This window comes from Protopterus annectens, chromosome 16.part0, assembly GCF_019279795.1.
Source record: "Protopterus annectens isolate FY-2018-M chromosome 16.part0, PAN1.0, whole genome shotgun sequence".
NCBI classification, from domain to species: domain Eukaryota; kingdom Metazoa; phylum Chordata; order Ceratodontiformes; family Protopteridae; genus Protopterus; species Protopterus annectens.
This window is the reverse complement of record NC_056750.1, coordinates 420,232,549-420,256,858: the sequence shown is the minus strand read 5'-3', so window position 1 is coordinate 420,256,858 and position 24,310 is coordinate 420,232,549. Positions and strand designations below refer to the sequence as shown.

The 24,310-nt window shown below is 40.1% G+C and overlaps 1 protein-coding gene across 8 annotated transcripts in view; it reads left to right on the top strand.

The window, feature by feature from the left end:
* Positions 1-24,310, top strand: part of SCAI (suppressor of cancer cell invasion) — a 2,763,600-nt gene that overhangs the window by 720,968 nt on the left and 2,018,322 nt on the right. For all 8 annotated transcript variants that reach the window (XM_044058030.1, XM_044058027.1, XM_044058025.1 and 5 more), the window contains one exon: positions 2,724-2,855. In XM_044058030.1, coding sequence (XP_043913965.1) covers positions 2,749-2,855 — 107 coding nt within the window. In that variant the 5' untranslated portion in view covers positions 2,724-2,748. The remainder of the gene's footprint in view (positions 1-2,723; positions 2,856-24,310) is intronic.

Sequence of the window (24,310 nt, the reverse complement as noted above, 5' to 3'; positions counted from 1 at the left end):
AAGTTATAGACTTTATAGGGGCTTGTTTAGATACAGTCAGTTGTCTAACCTCTTTGCCTCAGAACAGAATTATTACATTGAAAACATGTCAAACTGATTCTTTCCATTCCAGCACCCCCAGCTAGACTGATCATCATGGCATTAGGGTTGATGGTTGTTACTATAACTTTGATTCCCACTGCCCGCTTACACATATGATTCTCCAGTGGAGCAGTGCAATGGTCCTTTCATCGCTATTCCTTGAATCACTCGATAAAATTGCCTCAAGTGTGGAGAAATTATCTTCTTTGGTGGGTCCACTCCAAGGAGATTGATCAAGGTCGTCCATTAATCCTTACTCCCCCCAGCTCCATATCAACATGGATGTCTGCCATTTTGGGTGGGGGGCCATTACTTGGGACAAGACTGTTCAAGGTACGTGGTCCATACAAGAGATAAATCTGCATATCAGTATCCTAGGGATGACACTGGTGCTTCTAACGTTGCAGGCCTTTCAGAGCTTCCTCCATCCAGGAACTGTTGCAGTGCAAACAGACATGTCAGCAGTTTGGTACATCAACAAACAGGGGGAACCAAGTCCTACCCCTTTTGCCAAGAAGCAATGAGAATGTTGGCAATGAGTGATTTCATCCAACCGCTTTCTAGTAGTGACTCACATACTGAGGGAATCAAACATTCTAGCGAATAAAACTCAGCAGGACCATTCTCATGCCTCACAAGTGGTCTCTCAACCAGTCAATGGCAAACATGATCTTTTACACATGGGGTCAACCTTGCTGCGACCTTTTTGCATCTCCCCTCAACAGTAAACACAGCAAGTTCTTTGCCCTTATTCCACCTCAGGATCAGTCATTGAGAGATGCTCTGGTCTATGTTTGTCCCTCTGGTCTCCTTTATGCTTATCCTTCCCTGCCTGTCATCCCCAAATTTCTTCACAAAGCACTCTTGTTGAAGAACTGAGTAATTCTCATTGCTCTCTTTTGCCCTCAACAGGTGTGGTTCCTCTTCCATTGGTCTCATTTAGTACATCCTCCTTGGATGCCTGATCCCATTCCAGACCTCCTGTCTCACCCATCAGGGCAAGTTCATCCAGATATTGCAGACCTCAAGTTGATTGCATGGTTTCTCCAATTCCAGTGATGGCTAGACATTCCAGGATTTCCTCCCCAGTCTAAAAAATCCTAGATCTTCTCATAAACCTTCAATGAGAAAAGTTTACAAAAGTAAATGGAAAAAGTTCACCATTCCTTTACTGCTGTTTCCAACAGTTTTAGATTTCCTTCCCTCGATTTTCCAGAGCAGAGCTAGTTTTTCTACTATTAATCTCCAGTTAGCAGCCATCTCTAACTATCACATCGGTGATGATGCTTCTCCTTTAGCATCATCAAAAATATGTAAAGCTTTTTTTAAGGGTAGACCTACCTTCTTACTTAGACCTCCTATAAAAGGACTCTACTCCATCTTGGAAACTCACTATGATTTCATAAACCTTAGTACTTTCCCCCCTCTGAACCATCAGCTAAAGTGGATCTCACATTTCTTTCTTGGAAAACTGTGTTTCTGGTACCTATAACTTCAGCAAGACGAGTATTTGAATTGCAAACATTGTCTTCCAAGCCACCATATTTTGTATTTTACAAGGACAGGGTTATTGGACATACAAGTCCTCCTTTTCTACCAAAAATTGGCTCTGAAACCTTTATCAACCAAGTCATCACTTTACCAGTTTTCTTCCCCCAATTTTGAAAACAAATACACCCTTCATCTTCTTGATGTACATAAACAACTGTGTTTTTACCCTCACAGGACCAAGAAAGTTAGAAAAGCTGACTAGCTATTTGTCTCCTTCACTACTAAAAGTTTGGGAAGACCAGTTTCAAAAACTGCTGTGGCTAAGTGGATTACAGATTGTATTTCCTATGTTTATTCCTTAAGAGGTATGCATTAACAAAACGACCCAAAGCACATGCAAACCCGGTCAATGTCTACATCAGCAGCTTTTTGGGCTAGAGCCTCTATTGATGATATTTGTGCAGCTGCCACTTGATCTAATACTCATACCTTTATTGCACATTACAAATGGGACATTATTTACAGAATAGAGCTGCCTTTGGTTCCGCAGTGCTCTAGAACATCCTTCCATGACAGCCACCCAAGGTTACTGTAGCAGGAAGACTCATTTGTTGAGGAACAAATGAAAATGACTTCATCAGATAAAGAAGTTATGTACTCACCATAATGTTCAATCTGTGTTGTTCATTTTCATTCTTCCTCAACTTCCCCCCTCCTTGTCCTTGGGAGAGATCTAACTGAAATGTTGTTAGGAACCATAGTTCCTGTTTGAGCTCCTGATCTTTCATCTGTCACCTTTTGTCATAACATTGTTATTTTATTAAGTATAATGTACATCACAGCAGAAAACTTCATCTGAGGAATTGCAGTGGTCAGGGACATTATGGGTAAGGGAGGAGCTTGAGATTCAGAACCTAGAATCTTTAGAAAGTGGCCAAGTGGGATCTGAGGATCGAATCTGAACCCATTTGTTGCGGGAGAATGAAAGTGGACAATACAGATGGAACATTATGGTGAATACATAACTTCTTTTTCTAATGGGAGGGCAAGGTCTGTTTTTTTCTTAATAGTTATTTTTCCTGAGTTCTTTAAGCTTGCAAAGAGTTCTGAAATTTGCATAGCAAAATATGTTTTTGGTTTACTTTTTGCAGGTTTTATTTGAGGCAGAAATAAGTTATGTCGACAGGGGGAGCAGATGATGATATCCCTCAAGCCGAGAGGAAGACCGTCACAGACTTTTGTTACTTGTTGGATAAATCAAAGCAACTATTCAATGGTTTAAGGTTAGTGATGATATATATATATATATATATATATATATATATATATATATATATATACTTGAACATTTTTGTTTTAATGTTTTGCTGCAAGTATAATAGAAAGTGGATATTTTACAGTGTTTATTCCCTAACTGTATTACTTTTGTATCATATTGCTACACAACACTTGATGGGTCTGCTGCACTTTAGCATAATCCTTTTGTTTTGTTATTCTGGCATATAAAATTTTGCAGTACAGTATGAACTCCATCAAGAATACAGTTATCTTAACAGTGTCCTATATTACTTCTTACATCAGTGCTCTTACAGATTTTCTCTTGATCATGAAATGACTTCATCTGCTTGCATTTATTACACTGTAGTTTTTAAAGTACAGTTCAGTTTTACTTTGAAATGGGATTGCATGAAGGATCAACACCCTCAATAAGTTTGTGTCTTTTGGCTTATCACTGTAACCATTTATACTGGCAAAGTCACTGGACACTTGGATATTTGTAGTTGAACCTTTGTCAGCAGTCATGAAAATCACTAGCTTACTTCATTAGCTTACATCACTGTAGCTTACATAATAAGTAAATAATTGTCCCTGTTTTTCATTTGGAGAGTAGAACAACTTCAAATATTGTGAAATATTAAGCATTGATGCCTGGGCGGCCACGGTGGTGCAGTGGTTAGCATTGCCACCTCACAGCAAGAGGTTCTCCGGTTCGATCCTCGGCTGGGGTGCCTTCTGTGCGGAGTCTGCATGTCCTCCCTGTGGTCACGTGGGTTTCCTCCGGGTGCTCCGGTTTCCTCCCACATCCCAAAGACATGCCGCAGGTGGATTGGACACTCTAAATTGGCCCTAGGTGTGCGTGTGAGTGTGCCTTCTGTGGAAGGTTGGGCGCCGGGCTGGCAACTCGACACTGTAAAACTCCACTGCCATTCAATGTGCGGACAAGGTGATCCGCTGTGGCGACCCCTAACCGGGAAAAGCCGAAAGAAGAAGAAGATTAAGCATTGATGCCACCATATTCATCTCAGCATTGCATGCAGTAGATTGTTCTCCACATCACAACCTCCCATTAGAATAAGTAGTTTAGTTCAGCTTTCTTAATCTTAAATAAGTTTGCTTCTCTTTAGAAAATGTGCATTCAGTCCTTAAGTTCCCCCCGATAACAGCAAAAGTTAAAACTTAATGTCTTATTGAAGTCATCAAGCTGTGTATCATAAAAGGAAATCTTGAGTATGACTGTGAATTTTAAAGTTGAGAGAAATAAGGTTAAGAATGCCATCCTTTAAAGCAAAAGTCATTATGATCTCTGTCAAAAAGCAACACATTAAAATAAGTCTTTGTACCTAGGACTGTGTCAGATCCCTTCCTTTCTCCTCTAGAAGATAACATCACTATTGCTAAATGCTTTTGTCAGCTACTTACATGACTACATTCTTCAAATAAAATTAGGTACTGCAACCATTGTCATCATACTGTGCTACTTCAATTCACATTCCTTTACTGCACATGCTGTCTGCACTAATAAGGTTTTAAAAGACTTAATCCTGACTTCGCAGTGTACATCTACCGACTTGAGATTTTAAATATTTCAGCATTATCTATTAACTTCTGTTGCAACCATCTGTCGTGTTTTGTCATGTTGGAAGAAAGTAATAATTGTACCTTTTCACAAGGATGGGTCCGCAGTTGCTCTAAATATCATCTAGTTGCAGTCTGTTTACCCTTCTCAAAATTCTCTAAAAATTCACTCGCTGCCAGTTTCTTGAATTTCTGATGTGCTTGTATTTTATTTCTAGTGCTCAAGATGGATGTACCTGTAGTCATGGCACAGGCACTACATTTCTTGAAATGGCAGAGAGTATTTGAGATCACAGTCACTACAGGAAATTTGTTGGAGCTGTCCTTGACCTCTCTAAAGCATTTGATACAGTTTCCCACACAAAGCTAGTGGAAGTCTTGGAGGTTACCAAACAATAAGGTTTTTCATATCCTTACTAAAGACGATCCTTATAAAACTGGGCTTGAAATTGTGATATCTTCTAATTCTGTGGCATTGCTACAGTATGACGTCCAGTCAGCTACCATTCATTATCACCTTATTACAGTTTACTAGCAATTGCTATATTTCTGTGCATTACTGTTATCTGTTCAGCTCTTATCTGATCAATTTCTTACAAAGTAACATTTTACAATATTACAGAAGATTAATGGCAGTTGAAACCAGTAGTCTTTGTAAAGTAAGCAGTTTATTGTATACTGGCACAGGTAAGGGAAGTTCTAAATAAAATGAAGTATTTTTAACTAAAGTATATAACCAATGTGTGTAGTTCAGTCTTACATTGCGAAACAGTCTCTGGTAATAGTTGTCTTTGGATTCCTTCTGCCAGAAATGTTTTTCAGCATCTGATGTTATCCGTCACTATTCCTCACACTTGGCTCTTGCATCTGACATTGGATCTGAGCCAGCAACTTTACAGACAGCTTTTAGGCTCAAGCTCCTCCCACTCCCAAGATCCCTTGCTGCTCTCTAACCCCTCAGCTCTCATTTGCCCTGTTCAGCATCAGATGTAGGTTTCTCTGGCTCAGCTCCTGTAGGGGATAAGTAGAGTTATTTTTCAAAATGTTTCTATTTGTAGAGTATCTTTTAGTGTTTTATTGTCAGAGTTTAGTATTTGCTTCTGTGCTAATAGCTTAGTCCCTCCCCTACCGTTTTATATTCTCGTTGCTTATTTCTGTTTTGGCGCCCTTTTTCTAGTGGCCGTTACTTAGTCTTCCCATTGTAGTTTTTCTTTAGCCTTATTGTTTGTGCTTGGTGCAGTTATTATCTGTGATAGTTTATACGGCTGTGTTTTCTGGCTCTGACCTCAGCTTGGTTTTCCGGTCTCAGAGTGTCTCTTTGGCTTAGATTTTGTCATTATGTCTGACAAGCCTCTCTATTTTAAAAGGTGCTCCTTGTGCGGTCAAAAGATGCCTGTTTCCGATTCGCACAAGAAGTGCTTTTATTGTTTGAGCGCAGACCACCTGGAGGTTAAATGCAACATTTGTGTCGCATTTAATCCCAGGGCTTTGGTCAAGCACTGAAACAATCTCCTTTTGAAAGGGTTGGCTCAAGAGGGTTCCTTGGCTCAGTCCCCTACCAAGTCTGGACTCTCAGAGCACAAAAAGAAGGCCCCTGAGCCTCTGGGGTCCACCTCCTCAAAAAAGGCGAGGCTGTCTGATCTTAGCGCCTTTTATCCGACTCCAGCCTTTACCCTGTCGAATCTGATGCCCTTGGGTCCTAAAATCCGCAACTGCCTCAGATCCAGGGCTTCCACTTTGCGGCCCTCAGATCCGATGTTGTGGGAATCCACTCCCAGATCCAAGGTCTCTGGTTCAAGGCCTTCTGATCCAGTCCGATATGGACCAGCCGCAGATCCAGGTACCTCGGATCTGGGTCGTGTGGTATCCAAGCACTCTCATCCTACCTTGACATCGGATCCGCAGAGGTTGGATCCAGGATCAGTGTTTGATCCCACTATTGTTAGTGAGGATTGCCCCTCAGGTTCTGGCTTGGGGCAGTCCCCTTCCGCCTCCAAGCACAGGTTTCATTCTTTAGAGGGGAGGTCCTTGGGATCTAGATACCCATCCCCGGCTATGTCCTCTGCCTCTTCTAGGTCCTCCAGGAGTTTACTCCCTGATTTGGACAGGATGATGACGTCCTTTCTCACGGCTCAGATTGAGTTGGGGCTTCTCATGTCCCTTGCCCATCTGGCCAGGGGGCCATCTCCTACCCCCATTGACTTGTCCTTGTTTGACCAGGTTGGTTTTGGATTTTCTGGCCCTGGATCGCACAGGTAGGGATATGGGGATCCCCAGGGATCTTTCTGTCCCTGCCCCATCTGATTCCGTGACTACTACTGCTCAGCCTCCCCTGGGCAGGTGGAGTCCTGGGCCCGAGCAGTTGCCCCAGAGTCCTTGGGCGGGGGTTCCGGACCTGCTTTCTTGGACCAGTCCCTTCCCCTTGGTACTTCAGCCCTTGACAGCTCAGTTCCGGTACTATCCTGAAGCCCAGAAGTTCTGGCCTGCTCTGGTCCTTCACCCCAGGGGGGCCTTCCTGCCAGGAGTGGGGATGGGGCATCGTCCAGTCCTTCAGCTTTCGGGGCCATAGGGAAGACTTTTCCTCCCCAAGAGTTTCCTCTCTGGCTTTCCAGGGACGATCCTAGCTCCTCTGAGCAGACCCCACTCATCCTGTCCCAGGTCAGCCCTCTCAAACTAGCCTTCAGGTGGGTGTTACCCCAATTGGGGTCCCGCTCTCTTCCGAATCCTCCACCGAGCCACCCCTGGAAGAGGTTCTTCAGAAGAGATTGTGTAAGAGGAGACACTTGGACTCCTCTGCTGAGTTGCTCACTGAGGATATGGACCTCGATGAAGGGGACAGGTGTCCCAAATCTCTGCCACAGTATGTCTCCTTTGGGAACATCTTGGATATCTTTAAGCTTAAGGGCGGTTGCCTCCCCACTGTCCTCTGAGAAATCTATCATTTTGAAGGCTTTTGGGATGGGACCATCTACAACCTGGGTCCCCACCCTGCAAACAAACTTGTAGACCTTATTGCCAGCAGGGCATGGAAGGAGCCGGATACCGTGGAGCCTGTTCCCAAATGCACTGACAAATTCATCAGTCCCCCTTCTGACAAGCATTTCTGGTCGAAAGGCATGCCAGTCTATGCAATCATAGTAGCTGCTGCCACTAAGAAAGAGCTGGTGGGACAGAGCACATCTGTCCATCCCCTCAACCGTGAGTCCCAGGCGATTGACAGGCATGGAAAGTGGGTTTTTGCCTCAGCTACATTCAGTCTGCAGATGCTTAAATACCTGGCACATTTCACATGACTACAAAGGGCCCTGGTCAAGGAACTTACCAAGTCCCTTTCTGAGGTACTGCCTGACTGGGAACTAAGTAAGGTGTCCCCCAAACTATACACACTTTCTTCTTTGGATAATTCATCAATGAGGCTGATTGCCAAAGCTATGGAAGGGGCCTCTCTAGCGGCTGACACAGGCATCGCTATTCTGCATCATTCGCCTTTGAGGATTTGCGGAGCCCTTTAAAGGAATCTTTCACCAACGCCCCGTTCGATGGCTCTACCCTGTTTGGCCCTTCGGTCAAAGAGACTCTTACCTGCAGTGAGCAGGAAGGCAAGACCTTGGCTGTGGGAATTGGGTTTTCCACCCCTCAACACTCCTTTTCCAAGATGCAGAGAGGGGGCCAGGAAAATGTGGTTTCGCAAGTTGCAGTCTGCCTTCCAGGATGCTCAGGATGAGCCCTCCTCCTGAGGTCGGGGGAGAGGGTTCAACGGCAGAAGTCATCCCAGGGATAGAGGGGGTCCACTAACTCAGGGCTCCAGGGAACCCGTCTCTGAAAACCCCAACAGTGCTCCTGAAGCGCTGCCCGACTGTCCTGCCCTGGAGGCAGTCAGAGTTCGTTTTTCTTTGAATCCTTTGGCCTGGGCAAGTATTACAAAAGATCATTGGGTGCTAAACATCACTTCCAGAGATTATTCTATTTCCTTTTCTCAGTCTCCTCCTCTGGTCAGGAGATGTTTCCCCAATGCACCACCTCATCAGAGGGAGCTAGCTCAGGAAGCATTGCTCAAGCTTCTTCAAAAGAGAGTCATCCAAGAAGTCTCCCCAAGGCAACGAGAATCCAGAACTTACTCTTGCTTCTTTTTGGTGCCAAAGAACATGAAGGACCTGCTTCCAATCTTGGACCTCAGCAAACTCAGTCTCTGTGCCACGAAGTCCAAGTTCCGGATGGTCACTGTCCAGTCCATTGTGCTTCTGTTGCACAATGATGATTGGCTGTGCTTCATAGATCTCCAGGACACGTACTATTATATAAAAATAGACAGATGATCCAGGAGGCATCTCCGCTTTCGAGTAGGGGCTAATCACTACCAGTTCAGGACCCTGCCCTTTAGTCTCACCACAGGACCCTGGTGGTTGTAGCTCACCTAAGACTGCAGGGATTCCAGGTATTTCCGTACCTTAATGATTGACTCCTCACAACTCCCATGAAGCATTGTCTGGCCACTGCCTCTCAGTACCTACACCAGCTATTCGACTTGTTAGGGATTACAGTGAATCACCCCAAATCGAACCTGACTCCATCCCAAAGTCTGGAATTCATCGGGATCCAGCTGAACACTGTGTCGGAGGTTGCATCTCATCAGATCTCATGTTCAATTACTGTCTCATACCCAGGCCCATCTTATTCTCAGGGCCTTAGGGTCCATGGAGGCAGCAATCTATCTGGTGCCATTAGCTAGGTTCTACATGAGGGTTCTACAGTGGACTCTATTGGTTAAGTGATCTTCCCTTTCTCATCCGATGACATCCCTGGTCTGTCTCACCCCAGTGTGCAGGTGTCATCTCCTTTGGTGGATCCAGTCTCCTCACCTCCTAGCAGGTAGACCATTCTCTCTTCCTCACCCCAGTGCCACAGTGACCTCGGATGCTTTCCTATTGGGGTGGGATGGGGACATTTTTAAAGAAGGATGGTCCAAGGCATGTGGTCTGTTACAGAGACCAAACTGCACATCAACGTTCTGGAGATGAGGCAGTCCTCCTCATGTTGCAAGCTTTTCAGGACTGCCTCCCTCTGGAAACCATTGCAGTTCACACGGACAACATGGCTGTTGTGTGGTACTTCAGCAAGCAAGGGGGCACACATTCGTATCTGCTTTGTCGTGAGGCCATGAGAGTGTGGGAATGGGTAATGTCCTTGGGGTGCTTTCTCATTGCAATGCATATTCCCGGAGAGTCCAGTGTGCTGGCGGACATACTCAGCAGGGCAATCCTATATCCTCACTAGTGGTCCTTGAATCCTTCAGTTGCGAAAGAGATATTACTTTGCTGGGGTCAGCCGAGTTGTGATCTGTTTGCTTCCCCTCTCAACCACAAATGCAGCTGGTATTTTGCCCTGATTCCCCCAGATGGGAAGTCACCCAGGGATGCTGTGGTTCAGAATTGGCCCCGGGTCTCCTTTATGCCTATCCTTCCTTGCCTGTCATTCCCAGAGTACTTCAGAAAGCTCATCGCCTTAAGGCCACCTTGATCCTCATCTCCCCCTTTTGGCCTTGGCAGGTGTGGTTCCCCCTTCATCGGTCTCATTTGAATCCCCCCCCCCCGGGTACTTGATCCTATTCCAGATCTGAATTCCCGTCCCTCTTAGCTTCCGATTCCCAACCTACAGACACTTCGTCTGACAACGTGGTTTGTCCACTTCCTGTAATCCTGAATCAGCCCAGGCTACCTTCTCCCATTAAGAAAATTAAGGCTTCCACTAGAAAGATTTACACCATTAAGTGGAAAAAGTTTTCTGTTTGGGCCAATCAGCGCAGTCCCGATCCAGCTTCGGCTTCCATTTCAGATATCTTGCTCTTCTTGTCTTTGCTGTTTCAGGACGGAGCTAGCTTCTGGACCATCAAAGTGCAGTTGGCAACTATTTCCAACTTCCATGTTTGCAAGGAATGTACCTTCTCCTCTTGCTTTTTATAAAATGTTTTTAAAAGGATTTTATCTGCTCCGACATCCTGTCAAGGATCCTTCCCCTCCTTGGGACCTTTCCTTTATGATGCAGTCTCTCTCACAGAGTCCATTTGAGCCTGCTGGCACATGCGATATCAAATTTTTGTCATGGAAGTTGGCTTTTCTAGTAATCCTAACTTCAGCTAAAAGAGTTTTGGAATTGCAGGCTATTTCTATCAAACCACCTTTCATGGTTTTTCATAAAGACAAAGTGACCATTGAACTAACCCTTTGTTCATTCCTAAGGTTGCCTCAGAAGCATATCTGAACCAGTCAATCCAATTGCCAGTTTTCTTCCTAATTTTTGCTAATAAAGTGAAATATCTCTTGCATACACTAGATGTGCCTAGAAAATTATGTTTCTACTTAGGACAAAGTTTTCGCAGGTCTGAACACCTGTTTGTGGCGTTCTCACTTAACAGGAAGTGTCAGGTGGTGTCCAAAATAACTGTCTCCTGTTGGATTTCGATGTGTATTTCCTTTGCTTATTCATCCAGAGATTAATCCTTACCAGGTTCAATCAGAGCTCATTCCACTAGGTTAATGACTACATCAGCTGCCTATCTTGCCCATCATTCTGTACATGACATTTGTGCGGCAGCCACGTGGTCTTCTCCTCACACTTTTATTAGTCACTACAAACTTGACATTGTCTCCAGGACAGGGCTTCCCCATAGTTCTTTGGCATGCCCTTCCATGAGGCCGCCCAAGATTCAGGGTAGCTGGGGACTCTGACCCAAGAGTGAGGAATAGTGACATGGATAACATCAAAAGTCCCTCATTGACTCTCTTCAAGAGGAATCTTGATGAGTGGATGGGAGATCGTAGGTTTACCCCGGGTATCACTTTTGTGTCACTGTTAGAGGCACAGTATACTAACCTCGAAAAAGGGCATAGCAAAATTAATTTAAAATGGGTGGCGAAAGCCAAACACACTCTGGCTAGGCTTATAAATGCCCTAGGGCAGATAGCCTAGTATGAACCTAAATAAAGAGGTATGTACTTACCATAACATGGCATCTGTGTTATCCTATGTCACTATTCATCACTATCCCTCCCTCCGTCCTGTAGGATCTTGAGGATGTGGAGATGTCCTATCTGGTGGTCAAGGTCTTCCTTAGCTGCTTTCTAGCTTAGGGCAAACTTGATCTGAGGGGTTACATGGCAGCAAGGGATCATGGGAGTGGGAGGTGCTTGAGCCTAGAAGCTGTCTGAAAAGTTGCCTGCTCAGATCCAAGACCCAAGAGTGATGAATAGTGAAATAGGATAACACAGATGCCAAATTATAGTAAGTACATAGCTCTTTTTCTTCTTCAAGGTTGTGCTTCACTTCATTTGTTTCTATTTTAGAGTCATTGTTGTGGATGGTAAGTTCCATTTACCAAGGGCAAGTATACTGTGCCTATAAATATCTCAGTCCTCTTGTATTGTCTCAAAATGCACATGGAACAAACTGATTCTTACTAATACAGGTAAGTTCTGCTCTACTGTTAAAGTAACAGATAGCTGAACAAAATATTGACCACTTTAGAAAAAAAAGTACCATTTATACATTTTTGAGGATTGCAAGCATGCACTGCTATGTACGCATTTTTGAGTCAAAAACAGTATTTATACCACTGTTTTTATATTTTTTGGTCATCCATCCTCTTCTAACTGGTGAAAACTGTCGTACTATGCTACAGTGATCTCTCCTTAGCTTGAAATTTCTGTTTTCATGCCTGGTGGATGGACTATAAGCCCTCAATAGGCCACCCACATTGTGGTAGGTTGAAACAGCTTACCGCGTTACCTGAAATATTAACAGTTTAACTGAAAGGACCCATCAACAAAATCTGGTGATACCATCTTCTTACTTGTAAAGCCACTTGCAAAGGGCATGATAGGTTACAAATGTGAACCCTGTACCAGTGGGGACACTTTTTATGACTAAATATTCCTTCTGAGTTGGGGAATGTTTCATCTCAGTCTTTATTCAATTTACAGCTTAAGTAATAAATTGGGTGCTTACCCCTCCTAGAACTGATTTCTGAAAGTATTAACTACTTCCACCATCTGTCTTATGTTTTAAGGACACCTTCCTTTTCATTAAGTCAGTTAAGAGGATGGCTGTAGTTCCAATGTGAGACATAAACCTCCTGTAGTATTTGGCAAACCCTAAGAATGCTTTTACTTGTCTTTTAGTTTTTGGATGGGCTTGTCCCCTCATGGCCTCTGCTTCTACCTTTACAGTCCAACCATTCTTTGAGCTGTAATTTAGCTCAAGTACCTCACTTCAGTCACACCCAGTTTGCTTTCAGAATCATGGACAGTTAGCTTATCCTCTCTTTTAAGATATCTTCACTTTAACCATATGGAAATCCCAGTGTTCAGAGTGAATGACAAAATCATCCAAAGAAGCAACAGCATGCTGTGATGTTTTAAGATCCAATCCATGATTCAGTGAAATGTAGAAAGGCTGTAATCAGCCCAGAGGAGAGGGTGGTATTGTGAAACAAGCCATCAGGGGTAGACGAGGATGTTTTCTCCATGGCTCATGCTGTTAAAGGAATTTACGAACACCCCTTTGTCAAATTGATAAGAATCTTACCTTTAATATTCTCTCTCTTAGTTACACCATGCCTAGGTTAAATTAATTGTCAGATTTGGGGATGTTGTTTAGCCAGCAAAAACATACGGCTGGAAACCAAACAAAACGCTAGCACCAAAGGATCATATACATCCTGTTAGAGTTATGAAACTGGACAAGGGAAAAGAAATTTTTTTGTTTGATTCTGTTGGTTATTCTAGTGCTGTGTTTGGGATTTTGACTGGTGATGAAACTTATCAGAAGATCTCTATGAAAGTAATAAACATTAGTTTTAAGAAAATTGACCTTCTACATGACTGATTACATCAGGGAATAGTTAAACGATTCACATATAATTTTTTTTAAGTAACTTACACCTAGTCAGCAATATACATAAAAACATAGACAACCTTCCTTTTAGGCCTGTAGTAGTACCTTCTGTCAAGGTTCCATAAGATATCCTTTGACTGTATATGTTGACAGACCACTTAAACCAACTTTTTAACATATTTCTCATATATTGAAGGACTAATGAGACATTTTGGACAGGTTTAAGAGTGAGTTTTTTCGTGATAATTTGTTATGTTTAACTATTGATGTAGTGGATCTTTTTTTTGTGTATTTCTCTGGAAGAGGGTAAGGATTTATTTCTTGAAGCTCTAATTGGGCTTGATTTTCTTAACATTCAGCAAATCAGTGTTCTTATGGAATGTTTTTATCTGATCTTGCAGAACAGTTTTTTATAGTTTTTGAAGGTACCTTCTATAAACAAATAAGAGGGGTAGAGATGGGTGCTGCTTGCACCCCTACATTTGCTAATCTTATTTATTCATGTGAAAGGAAATATGTCGTTCCCTGTTATTTTAATGATTGTATGTTATATTTAAGAAACATTTATGACATTTTTATTTTATGGAAGGGTTCATTTACTGGTATAGGAGATTTTATTAATTGTTTACAGGCCACTACTAATTTTTTGAATTTCATATACAGTTTTGACAGGAAAAACATTCATTATTTAGATGTAAATATTTTTAAGATGAATGGTAGAGTTCACTCTAATATTTTAGAAAACCTACCTTCAGCAATAGTTAATTGCATTTTGACAGTTCACACCCTTTGAGTTTGAAAAGTGGTTTTATCAAAGGCCAATTTATTTGTTTGGGCTAAATGATATGAGGAGATGATATTTATGTTCAAAAGATCACAAATTAGGCAATATGTTTATTGAGAGGGGTTACCCTAAAAAACTGGCACAAGAAGTTAGCCAAGAGGTTATGACTAGGAGGACTGACTTTAAACCACTTTTATGTGTTGGAATGTCAAACAACACAACGAACGGGGTGACCTCTGAAGTTAGCAGAAGGGTTATTGATAACCCCAAGAGGGTGTTGGTTTTGCAGTACAACTTGGGGACTAGAAAGGTCCAGTATGTTATTAGGAAAAACTGGTTGATCTTTTGAACAAATTAAGTGTTTTTGATATTGTAGATGAGACTCCCCCCCCATTTTGTGTTTAAGACTTGTAATAATATTGAAAACATGTTGTAGATGAATATTGGATGAAAATTCTTACAGAAAGACACTACCATTGTTACAAATAAATGTGGCTCTTGTAAACTATGTACATGTATTTAAACTGGACAGAAATTGCAGTAAATAGTACTCGGGGGGAAGATTATTGTACCTATATCAAGTAATTGTCATGCTAAGGGGACAGTTTATTTAGCTATTTATTTGAACAGTCCAATTTTTATATAGGCAAAATTGATAGAGAACTGTGGAAAAGATTATATGAACATAATTATGATATTGTTAATAAAAATGAGAACAATGTTTTATATAAATTTCTGTATGTTGTACACAGTTTAAAACATTTTTGTTTTTGGTATTAGAGATAGTACACCAAGACCCTATGGGTGGCCTTTTGGAAAACAAGTTGGAGTGCAAGAAACTGTTATGGCAATGTAGATTGAGTGCTTGTAATGCACCTGAATTAAAAGATTTCATTTCGTTAACTCCTTTGTTAAAAATGATAAAGTGTGGAGTTTTTACTTGTTATTATATTTATGTTTATAATGATCATTAATTATGTTAAATTATATTCTTTAGGAAGTAGGTTAGTAATTTGTAACGAGTTTTATGGTAGTAAGTGGTACTATGTCTTTAAAATTTACAGCTTGACTGATTGAATTGGATATTTAAGCCATTGACTTGCATACTATTGTAATTCTGATGAACTCCTTTCAATAATGTAGATGAAAGTGCTTAACTTTGTTTTTATTGAACACAAGTTCTTTTTGTAATACCTTTTGGGATTTTGTTATGTTGGTGGTGGTAGTGACTTGATTTATTTGTGTACAATCATTTGGTGCTAGCGTTTTGGTTGATGATGATTAACCATCAGAAGTCATTAAATAACTGAATGATTGCAGCAGGTTTTGGAACTAATACTATGGAGTTGTTCCATTCACTGTTAGATTCCTATTTTATTCCCTTTCATCCATTTCCTGTCTCTGATTCTGGTATTCTTTAAGGTTTTAAGTTAACCTCTTATCCTAGCTTTGTCTGAATATGGTATTGAGTCAGATTTGCTCTGACAGACAAGTCTATGATTATGTTAAAATTCCAGTCTTCAAAAAATAAAAACGCCAAATTCGGGAACTGAAGTATTCCACAGCTATAAAAAAAAAAAAAAAATCCAAACAAACCAAGCAAGGAATTCACCGTCAAAGTTTTAATAGTGCAAACAGAGTAAAACGCAAAGATTTTGAGCAAAGCTCTTTTTCAGTGCATAACAAGCCTATCTGATACAATTAGTTTTAAATAGATGGCCATCCAATTAAATTCCTGTCAAGCACATGATCTAAGTCGTATGACATTCATATAAAAAAAAAAAACAAAAAATAAAAACTTATTCAAAATTAACAAGGTCAGATATTTAAAATTATATAAACCATATACAAATATAGGGTCTATATTACATAAATGAAGTTTCAGAACTTCGAGCACCAAATGGTCGACACCATATGATCAAAGTTCTGAAACTTCAAAACTATAAAAAATAAATAAAGAAAATTCCTAAACAAACAAAACTAAATGCTATAAGCAGGGGCTGCATCCCCCGCTACTTAAATATACCAACTCCGAGATTGCACTACAGCGTAGGAAAAGGAAATCTTCCCTTTCCACGCCATTCTTCGTCAAAGTGCGATCTCGGAGTTGGTATATTTAAGTAACGGGGGTTGTGGGGGTGCAGAGGGGCTTGCCCCCCTGCTAAAACACTTTAAATTAACTTTACTTTTTTTTTTTTTGTTTTTTTTTTAATAATTTCGAAGTTTCAGAACTTCAGTCATATGGTGTCGACCATATGGTATTCAAAGTTCTGAAACTTCGTTTATGTAATATAGACCCCCAAAAAAAATGTATATATGCTCAAATGTTTGAAACCCCAGAAGCGCAAATTTCAAAATCCAGAAGTACAGAGATTTTGAAATAGCGCTTCTGGTGTTGCGCTGTGTGAAGGGATAGCTGGAAGTTCAGGTAAGTATTTATGTTTAAGGGTTTTGGTTAGGGGCTTTAGTGTGTGTCAGTGTGTTTGGTTACTGTGATCTGTGTGTGCGAGGGGAATGTATCGTGTCTGGTGGTGTTTTTGTGTGTTTGTCTGTGTAGTGCGACCGTGGAGTTAATAGGGGGTGTGTGGGGGGTGCAAGGGGGCTTGCCTCCCTGCTTGTATGTAGTGTAGGTTTGAGTGTTTGTGTGTTGGGGGAAGCTGTGTGTATATGTTGTATGGTTAGTGTAGTGTTCGCGATTTTAAAATTCGCGCTTCTAGGGTTTCGGGATTGTTAGGTTTCGGCTTTATGATCTCGAAATTCTGAAATTCACAAACAGACGGGTTAAATACATTCATGTTTAAACTTAAGTACAGGTTTCAAGCTATTGTGACTATTAAGTCCTGGGCTATGATCGGCTCTAAAATAGTCTATCCATTTACATTCAGCTAACTCAGTAAGCAGTTTAATGTCATCCCCGCGATTTCCTACTAGACAGGCCATCTAAGTTAATTATAAATAAAACCACGTCGACTTTACCTAGGATAAATTTTCTATTCACATATAGTGCCGATTATTAAGTCATTAGGGAAATTTTAGTTAAGAATTAGAACATCATCCTAGAGGATAGAGCGTTGGTTAAAACATTAGGCACCCACCCAAGATTTGCATATAGAAGGGGCCTCAACTTAAAAGGTCTTGTTGAAAAGAGTAGGCCTGTTAGTAAACAAAAGGTAGTAGGTATGCGAAAATGTGGCATGTGCTCTCAATGCAAGTATGTATTACCTGGCAATAAAATTAATGTCAACAAGCAAAGCTTTTTTATTAATGGCAACTATAATTGTGAATCTTGTGGGGTTGTATATGTTGCCTTATGTGAGAAATGCCCCTCTTTTTATATTGGCAAAACCGAGAGGAGGTTAAGAAAGAGAATTTATGAACATCTATATGCCATAGGGAGGAAAGATTTGACTAATGCACTTGCTAGGCACATTTTGGAGCACCCAGAACATTGTTTCCTGTTTACTGTTGTCCATCAGATTAAAACTTGATGTTAGAGGGGGTCCGTGGAAGCTCCATTTAGAGGAGCAGGAATTGTTTTGGCAGATTAGAACATCTGCACAGATTCCCCCGGGTTTAAATGATTATGCGTCCATTAAGTGTATTCTCAAGCTTAAAGCTTTATTTAGATGAATATTTAGGTTGTGAGTATTAATTACTTGGGTTACTAATTTTTTAAAGCTTATGAAAGTTTAAGATTTAAATTAAATCATTTACAAACTAATTTATAAACTAATGTAGTATCATAAACTATGTCAAATTTGAATTGTTAACATATGTTTGTTTTTTCATGTTTTCAGGTTTTTTCACTTTTAATGTCTTGTGACAAGTCAATAATTGATATTTATTTATGGTGGTTATTTATCTTTTATAATCATATAAAACTATTATTGAGAAATTAATTTTTTATTGTATGGCTGATATTTCACCCTTTTGAAGCATTAATGTTTATGGTTTATAGGTCTTAATTGACTTTGTTCTCTGATAGGTTAATTGATTTATGAGTTTTAACTTGAGTGGGTATATATAAGTGCTGCTGAGTGTTATGTATTTTGTCTGATGAAGGCTGAGTATTATTGCTGCCGAAAGCGCTTACAGTAATAAACAGTCCATGCCGTTTTACCAGTTTGTTTCCGCCTGGTTGTGTTTTTGCTTTAAGGTTTAGTCGTTATTTTTCTTTTCGACCTTAACAGGGTAACTCGGGTGGAGGGGAGTCATGACCAGAATGAGAAAAAGCAACTTTCATAGAGACTCTGATTCAACTTAAGCAAGAAACTAAGTGGTCTGGTAAACTCCCAGCAAGGCCAATTACGAGGTCAGGATAGCCTCTTAGGATAAGGACGGCCCCAAGGCCTTTTTCAGCTGTGTCAGGAACCTTAAAGGTAACACTCGGCAGTATGCAGAACTGGTCATAAACGGCACAGCCCTTGCTGACTAGGGTGGCATAGTGAATCTACAGGCTGATAAATGTAACTGTAACTTCACCTTCACTAGCCCCTGTGAAATCCTTTCTAGCATATCCCCCCAACTTATCAGCAGGGAGCAGGTCCTGACAGTGCTCTCCAAGGCCAAAAATACTGCTTCAGTGGGCCCAGACTGTAGCCTTGGTTGCCTTCTACATAGCATAAAACATGACCTAGCAGGGCACTCTTCAGCTATAGCCTCAAAATAGGTTATGTACCAGATGAATGGAGGGCCATAATGGTTGTACTGCTTCAAAAAGTGGACTATCGACTGATCCTGGGAACTAAAGACCCATCAGTCTGGCAAGTCTTTGCATGGTTTTGCATATTAGAATTATTATGGAAATGGTCAGCAACGACATTGGCAACCATGAAGACCTTGGACCCATCCCAGTTTGGCTTTAAGGGAAAGTCTTGCCTATTCATCCTGGTAGACTTCTTTCAGAGGGTCTTCAAGACTATGGATGAGGGGAAGCTGGTGCATACTGCATACCTTGGTTTGGCCAATGAGTTTGATATAGTACCTCCCTAATGCTTTAATTTACCTCGTTTATTTTGTCTTTTGCTTCAGATGGACTCTACCTTCTAGCCAAAAGCTGAGTCTGTGCTGGGGAGATCACAACCAACCCCTGATCTCTTGCTTCAAAGTCTCTTGTCTTTGCATTTCTATGATATACCTCTTGTAGACGTCTTTCCATATGTTCCTGTACTGTGGGCATCACTGCTTTCAACTTGTCTTGTAAGCTGATATAGTTTTCTAATGTGTTTTTAAATGTTTTTTTTTTCGCCAAGTTTGTTTGGCAATATCTAGTGGTCCCCATGAGTATCTGTGATGATAATTCAAAATAAATGAACTATGTTTAGACTTACTGGTATTTCTCTAATGGCAAATATAGTTCCAGTTTTTTTGCTGTCCTCCTCAGTAATAGTTCATAATTTGGACTTCAGCGTTCAGTCGAAGCACTCCATCAGTCTGTTTATCTGGGGTTGTGGTACACTGAAGTTTTTTGTTGCTTGACTGTAAAGCATCAGTGCATTTGGTGCATTATTCCAGATATAAAGGAAGCCCCCTGATCAGTGAGTAATTTCTATGCTGTCCCTGTCCTGGGAAATAATTAAGCCAGCTGCCTGGATATAGATTAGTATTGGCTTTACATCATAGGATAGCTTCAGAGTGCTTAATTGCATAGTCCAAAATCAGTAAACATTAATGAAATTGCTGAAGTTTACCATTGTCCCCCCACAGTATCCAGTATGTTTGACTGGCATCTCTATGATTGGCATTGAAGTGAGCATTGAAGTCAGTTGATTTTTAGGGCCTGAATGAGGTGATGTCTAATGACGTAGGACATCCAGCAGAAGAGTTCATAATTTATTTTCATTACTTTTGACCAGTAAATTCTTGCTAGGATGCATGCTATATTCATTTCCATTCCTAGATGTCCCACTAACACATGGAAGTTAATGTCATCACTTGGTTTCTAAAAGGATTGTGTACCAGTAGTTGACATTTCCTTTGCCTCTATCTTAACTACTTTATAAGTTATTTTGTAATTCAGTGTATGTGTAAAAAGTAGGAACATCTTTCTCAGATTCTTCCACTATGACTTTAATTTTTCCTTGCTCTGATCAAAGTATCATCTTCCCACTGTGACTTTTTAAAATTTATCCAGCTCACCTAAATATCAGCTAACTCTGGTGTTTCCTAAGGTCAGCCTATTATGAGTTATAATGCACAATCTAGCCCTACTATTGCAGGCACTTGGGATCTCATTGTTTAACTCTTGTCCTGCACAACATACCAATATTCTTTAGTAGAAAGTTGCAATCTGTGGCTTATTGGATTTTTTTCTCCCTTTCTTATGTCTCTTGATGCTTAGAACGCTCTTCCTTTTGCTTATATTTCCTATGTTTTAGCTCAACATGAATACGATTAGGGATCTGTTTTGTTTTTGTCCCTATTAGTATAGTATGCACACCACCTTGTGCCTTTTTTTGTCTTTTCAATCTCACAGTGAATGAACACCACCCTCAATTTCTTTCTTTTCTCTAGGTTATGCTTCCTCAGCAAATGTCTTATTGTCAGTTTAGGCATTCATTTAATTGTTTATTTATTTATTTATTTATGCATGCACTTTTTACAGACAGTAGTTTCCTAAAATCTTTCCTTATTTGAAGTCTGTGAACGTCACCAACATTAATGGGTTTACAGCTGTGACCAGGTACTGTTTCTCTGTCTTAAATTACCTAGGTTAAATCTGTTTTATCATTACATTTTTCCTTCTCAACCCCACCTGCTGCTTAGAATGCTCCATTTCTGGGATTTTATGTTTTTAACTTGACAGTTTAGATTTTTGCTCAAGTGGTACATTTTTCTAACTTACTAATTTCATTGGCTTGAAGTGCACACTTTCACTGAGGTTTTTTTTTTTCTTCATGTCTGCTTATCACTTCATTTCACTGCTTTGCATCACTTCCAAACTACACAATTTTAGTATACAAGTTCCTTCTTTCTTCTTGCTCTGTTAGAGATATATTTTGATATATCTTTTTAACTGGAGTAGATTTTATTGACACTGTATTCCTAGCCAAATTTGTGTACATTCAGCGATTATAACAGTATGCCTTGATCTTTGCTATATTCATACACATTGTTATATCTAGTGGCTGCCCCCCCCCCCCCCACTTTTTCTGGATTAGGTAAAAACACTTTTCTAGGCTTATCCCACCTGCTGGTTGCCCTCCCCCACACTGATAGAATGGCCTCCACAACTGTTTAAAATAGAGAAAATCATTCTCTCAGGTCATGTATTAATTTGGGAAGGACAGCAACTGGATTGATTACCTTTCCAAACCCAGTTTGTGTTCTGTCTAAGCTGCAGGATGCTGTTTATCACCATGAATACAGTCTACTTCCATTGTTTTGTTAGTAAACATTTTCTTTTTGCATGCTACCTGAGTCTAACATTCCTTACAGGTCTCTGCAGTCAATTAAGACAAATTTGGACTGAATTAACTTGGAAGTTGCACAGTAACAGAATGTAGTTTTAAGTATTGTAAAAGATAATTTATCACATTCTATTGGCATAAGGTTATAGTTTTCACAGGACTTCCAAGACTGCTGCACGTTGAGTAACAGCTTAATTTCAGCTCTCCGAGTATAAAAACAGAAAATCTGAGGAGAGAGGGAGAGAGCCAGTCATCTCATGTATTTATTTATTTGGGGGGGGGGGTTGTAAATTTCAGTAAATGGCTAGTAAGTGCACTGCCTAGATGCAAGCAAAAAAGAAATTCAGAGAACCTGAAAGAAAATCAGTGGCAAAAGGTGAGGAAAAAACACTGACTGGGAAGTATTCTGCAGCTGTTCAGCAAAGAGCAGTGCTAGCAGACAGAGGAAAAAATAAGTCAAATGTATTCAGAGCTGATTAAAATAAACAAAACACTGATGGAGTATATCAACTCAAAAAAGTCTGGATAAAAGAGAAGAAGCTTTAAACAGGTACTCAGATGAAGTAATATAACTGCAAAAATCAGAGGTAGAAATGAAGAAAATGCTAGCTGAATGAGATTGCTCAAGAAGAGATGTTTCAAAAAATAATAGAATTAGAGGATAGAGCACACAGTGACTACCTGAGATTTTCAGCAGTACCAGAGAAGCTGGAAGGACCAGACTGTATTAATTTTATGAAAGCGCAAATAAGCAATTGGACTGGTATTCCAAGCAGGAGCTGTTAATTGAAAGGGCACATTGTGTGTATGGTCCAAACCTGGCCATGAGAAAGCAACCTAGAACTTTAATAGTAAAGATGCAATCTGACCAGCAGGAGGAGTTTATTCTGACAAAACTCTGGCTGAAGGACAAAGTATTAAAAGTGGGACACAGTAGAGTATTTCTGGAAAATGATTGCTCACTGTACACCAGACAGAAGAGGAGTAAAGTTATTCCACTAATCAGGCAATAGTGAGAAGCAGGTGTGAGATTCAAACTGCTGTATCGCTGTCTTCAGAATATCATTTCCTGGAGGGACAAAATCATTTTTTGATGCAAAACATGCTAAGAAGGAAATACAAAAGTTTGTCTAACAAAAGTGAGCTGTGAAACAGCTTCTTGTTCTTCTGGTAATAAAGGCCACAGAGAGACTATGCCAGTGAAACCCTTCCCAGTATTTAAACGGAAAATGTTTGAGAGACAAAAAAAGCACAAGAGTTGACTAGAAAAACTGAAAGCACGGTGGAAAGGAAGCAGACTGGATTTGGGAGATGGAGATAAACAGGAATAAAACCAGCAAGTCAGAAACTGACAATGTGGGATAAGAAAGCTTTAAATTTATTTATGAAACCTAACAGAACAAGAAAAACAAGAAATATTGGCCTTTTTTTTTACTTTGTTAAACCTGTAGGGGACTCTAAAGCATATGCCCTCCTTCATGCCATTAATGTTTGGAGGAACACTTAGGCAGGTGGGAAGAGGAAGGAAAAAGTTAACTGCAAGTAAAACAAACTTTTGTTCTTAAAAGTAATATTTGTATGGTGCATGATATCTGCATGCTATAAAGTAAAGTAAAGTTTTTTCAGCTATTTTCAAGTGTAATAGGTATAGAAAAGTAAACAGGTGCCCGATTTTTTCCTTCTTTTCTCTTTCTCCTTGTTTAGTTTTAAAAAGTGTAGACACTGCAATGTAAGAATTGGATTAAGGCTCTTGGCTTTATCTAGTAACAAGTTTTAAGAAAACACAGATAAAAAAAAAGAACATTGCACATCATAAAGTTCTCCTCTAGCAAATAAATAAATAGTTATAGGAGCAACTCTTTATCTGTTTCTCATGTCTCCATGGAGACAATCTGATAAATAGCAGTAAAAACAGAATGCTTCTTTCTGTTAATGGATTATTTCAATGGCTTGGAGATCATGTTTTCTGAAAGCATTCAAGCATTTTCTCATTCTGGGAGATAAAGATCAGACAAAACCAACATCACTTAGAAGAAGCACAGGCTATACCATGCATTTAAGCACGGATAAGCTTACTTTTAGGTTAGCCCAAGTCTGTGAGTGTGGATGTCAGTTTGGGACATTGTTGCTGTTAGGCATTTAAAACTTAAATATTTGAAGATGCACATAGTTTTGTGTGTTAATATTAAGTTAACACATTTTGGGGTGAGTTTGGAGTGTATTTGTTTTTGTTTGTGGTTTTTTTTGTTGTTGTTTGAGGGCTTTCAATAAAAAAAAGTTTTGTAAGATGTGTGATGTAGGTTCAAATGGATATGACAAGAAACAGCTGTATAAAGTCAACCTGCCAAACATTGGTACATGTAACACAAAAGCTGGAGCTATATATTTAATAAAAAGCTGTTACAAATAAAAGGTGGGAATAAAGAAATAGTAGTGAACTATATTAAAAATGTAGAGTGCAAGTAGCTGTGCTACAGGAGACGCACTTGGAAAGAGTTGAACATGTGAATTTGATAAAGAAAGGTTTTTAGGACGGTTATTCAGCAGAATACCTGGGACAAAGGAAAAGAGTACTTATATTAATTGCAAGAAGAGCTCCAATAGTGATAGAAAAGATAAAAAAGATAATAATAGTAGATAATATAGTACTAAGGGGCTACTGGCAAGGGAGGAGGATTACACAGGCATGTATTTGTATTCTACCTAAAACTGGTATAATGGAGCTTAGGAAAATTCTGGGAGGAATAATAAGTTTTTAGCAGAGAATATTACTTGTAGATGGGGACTGGAATTTGATTTG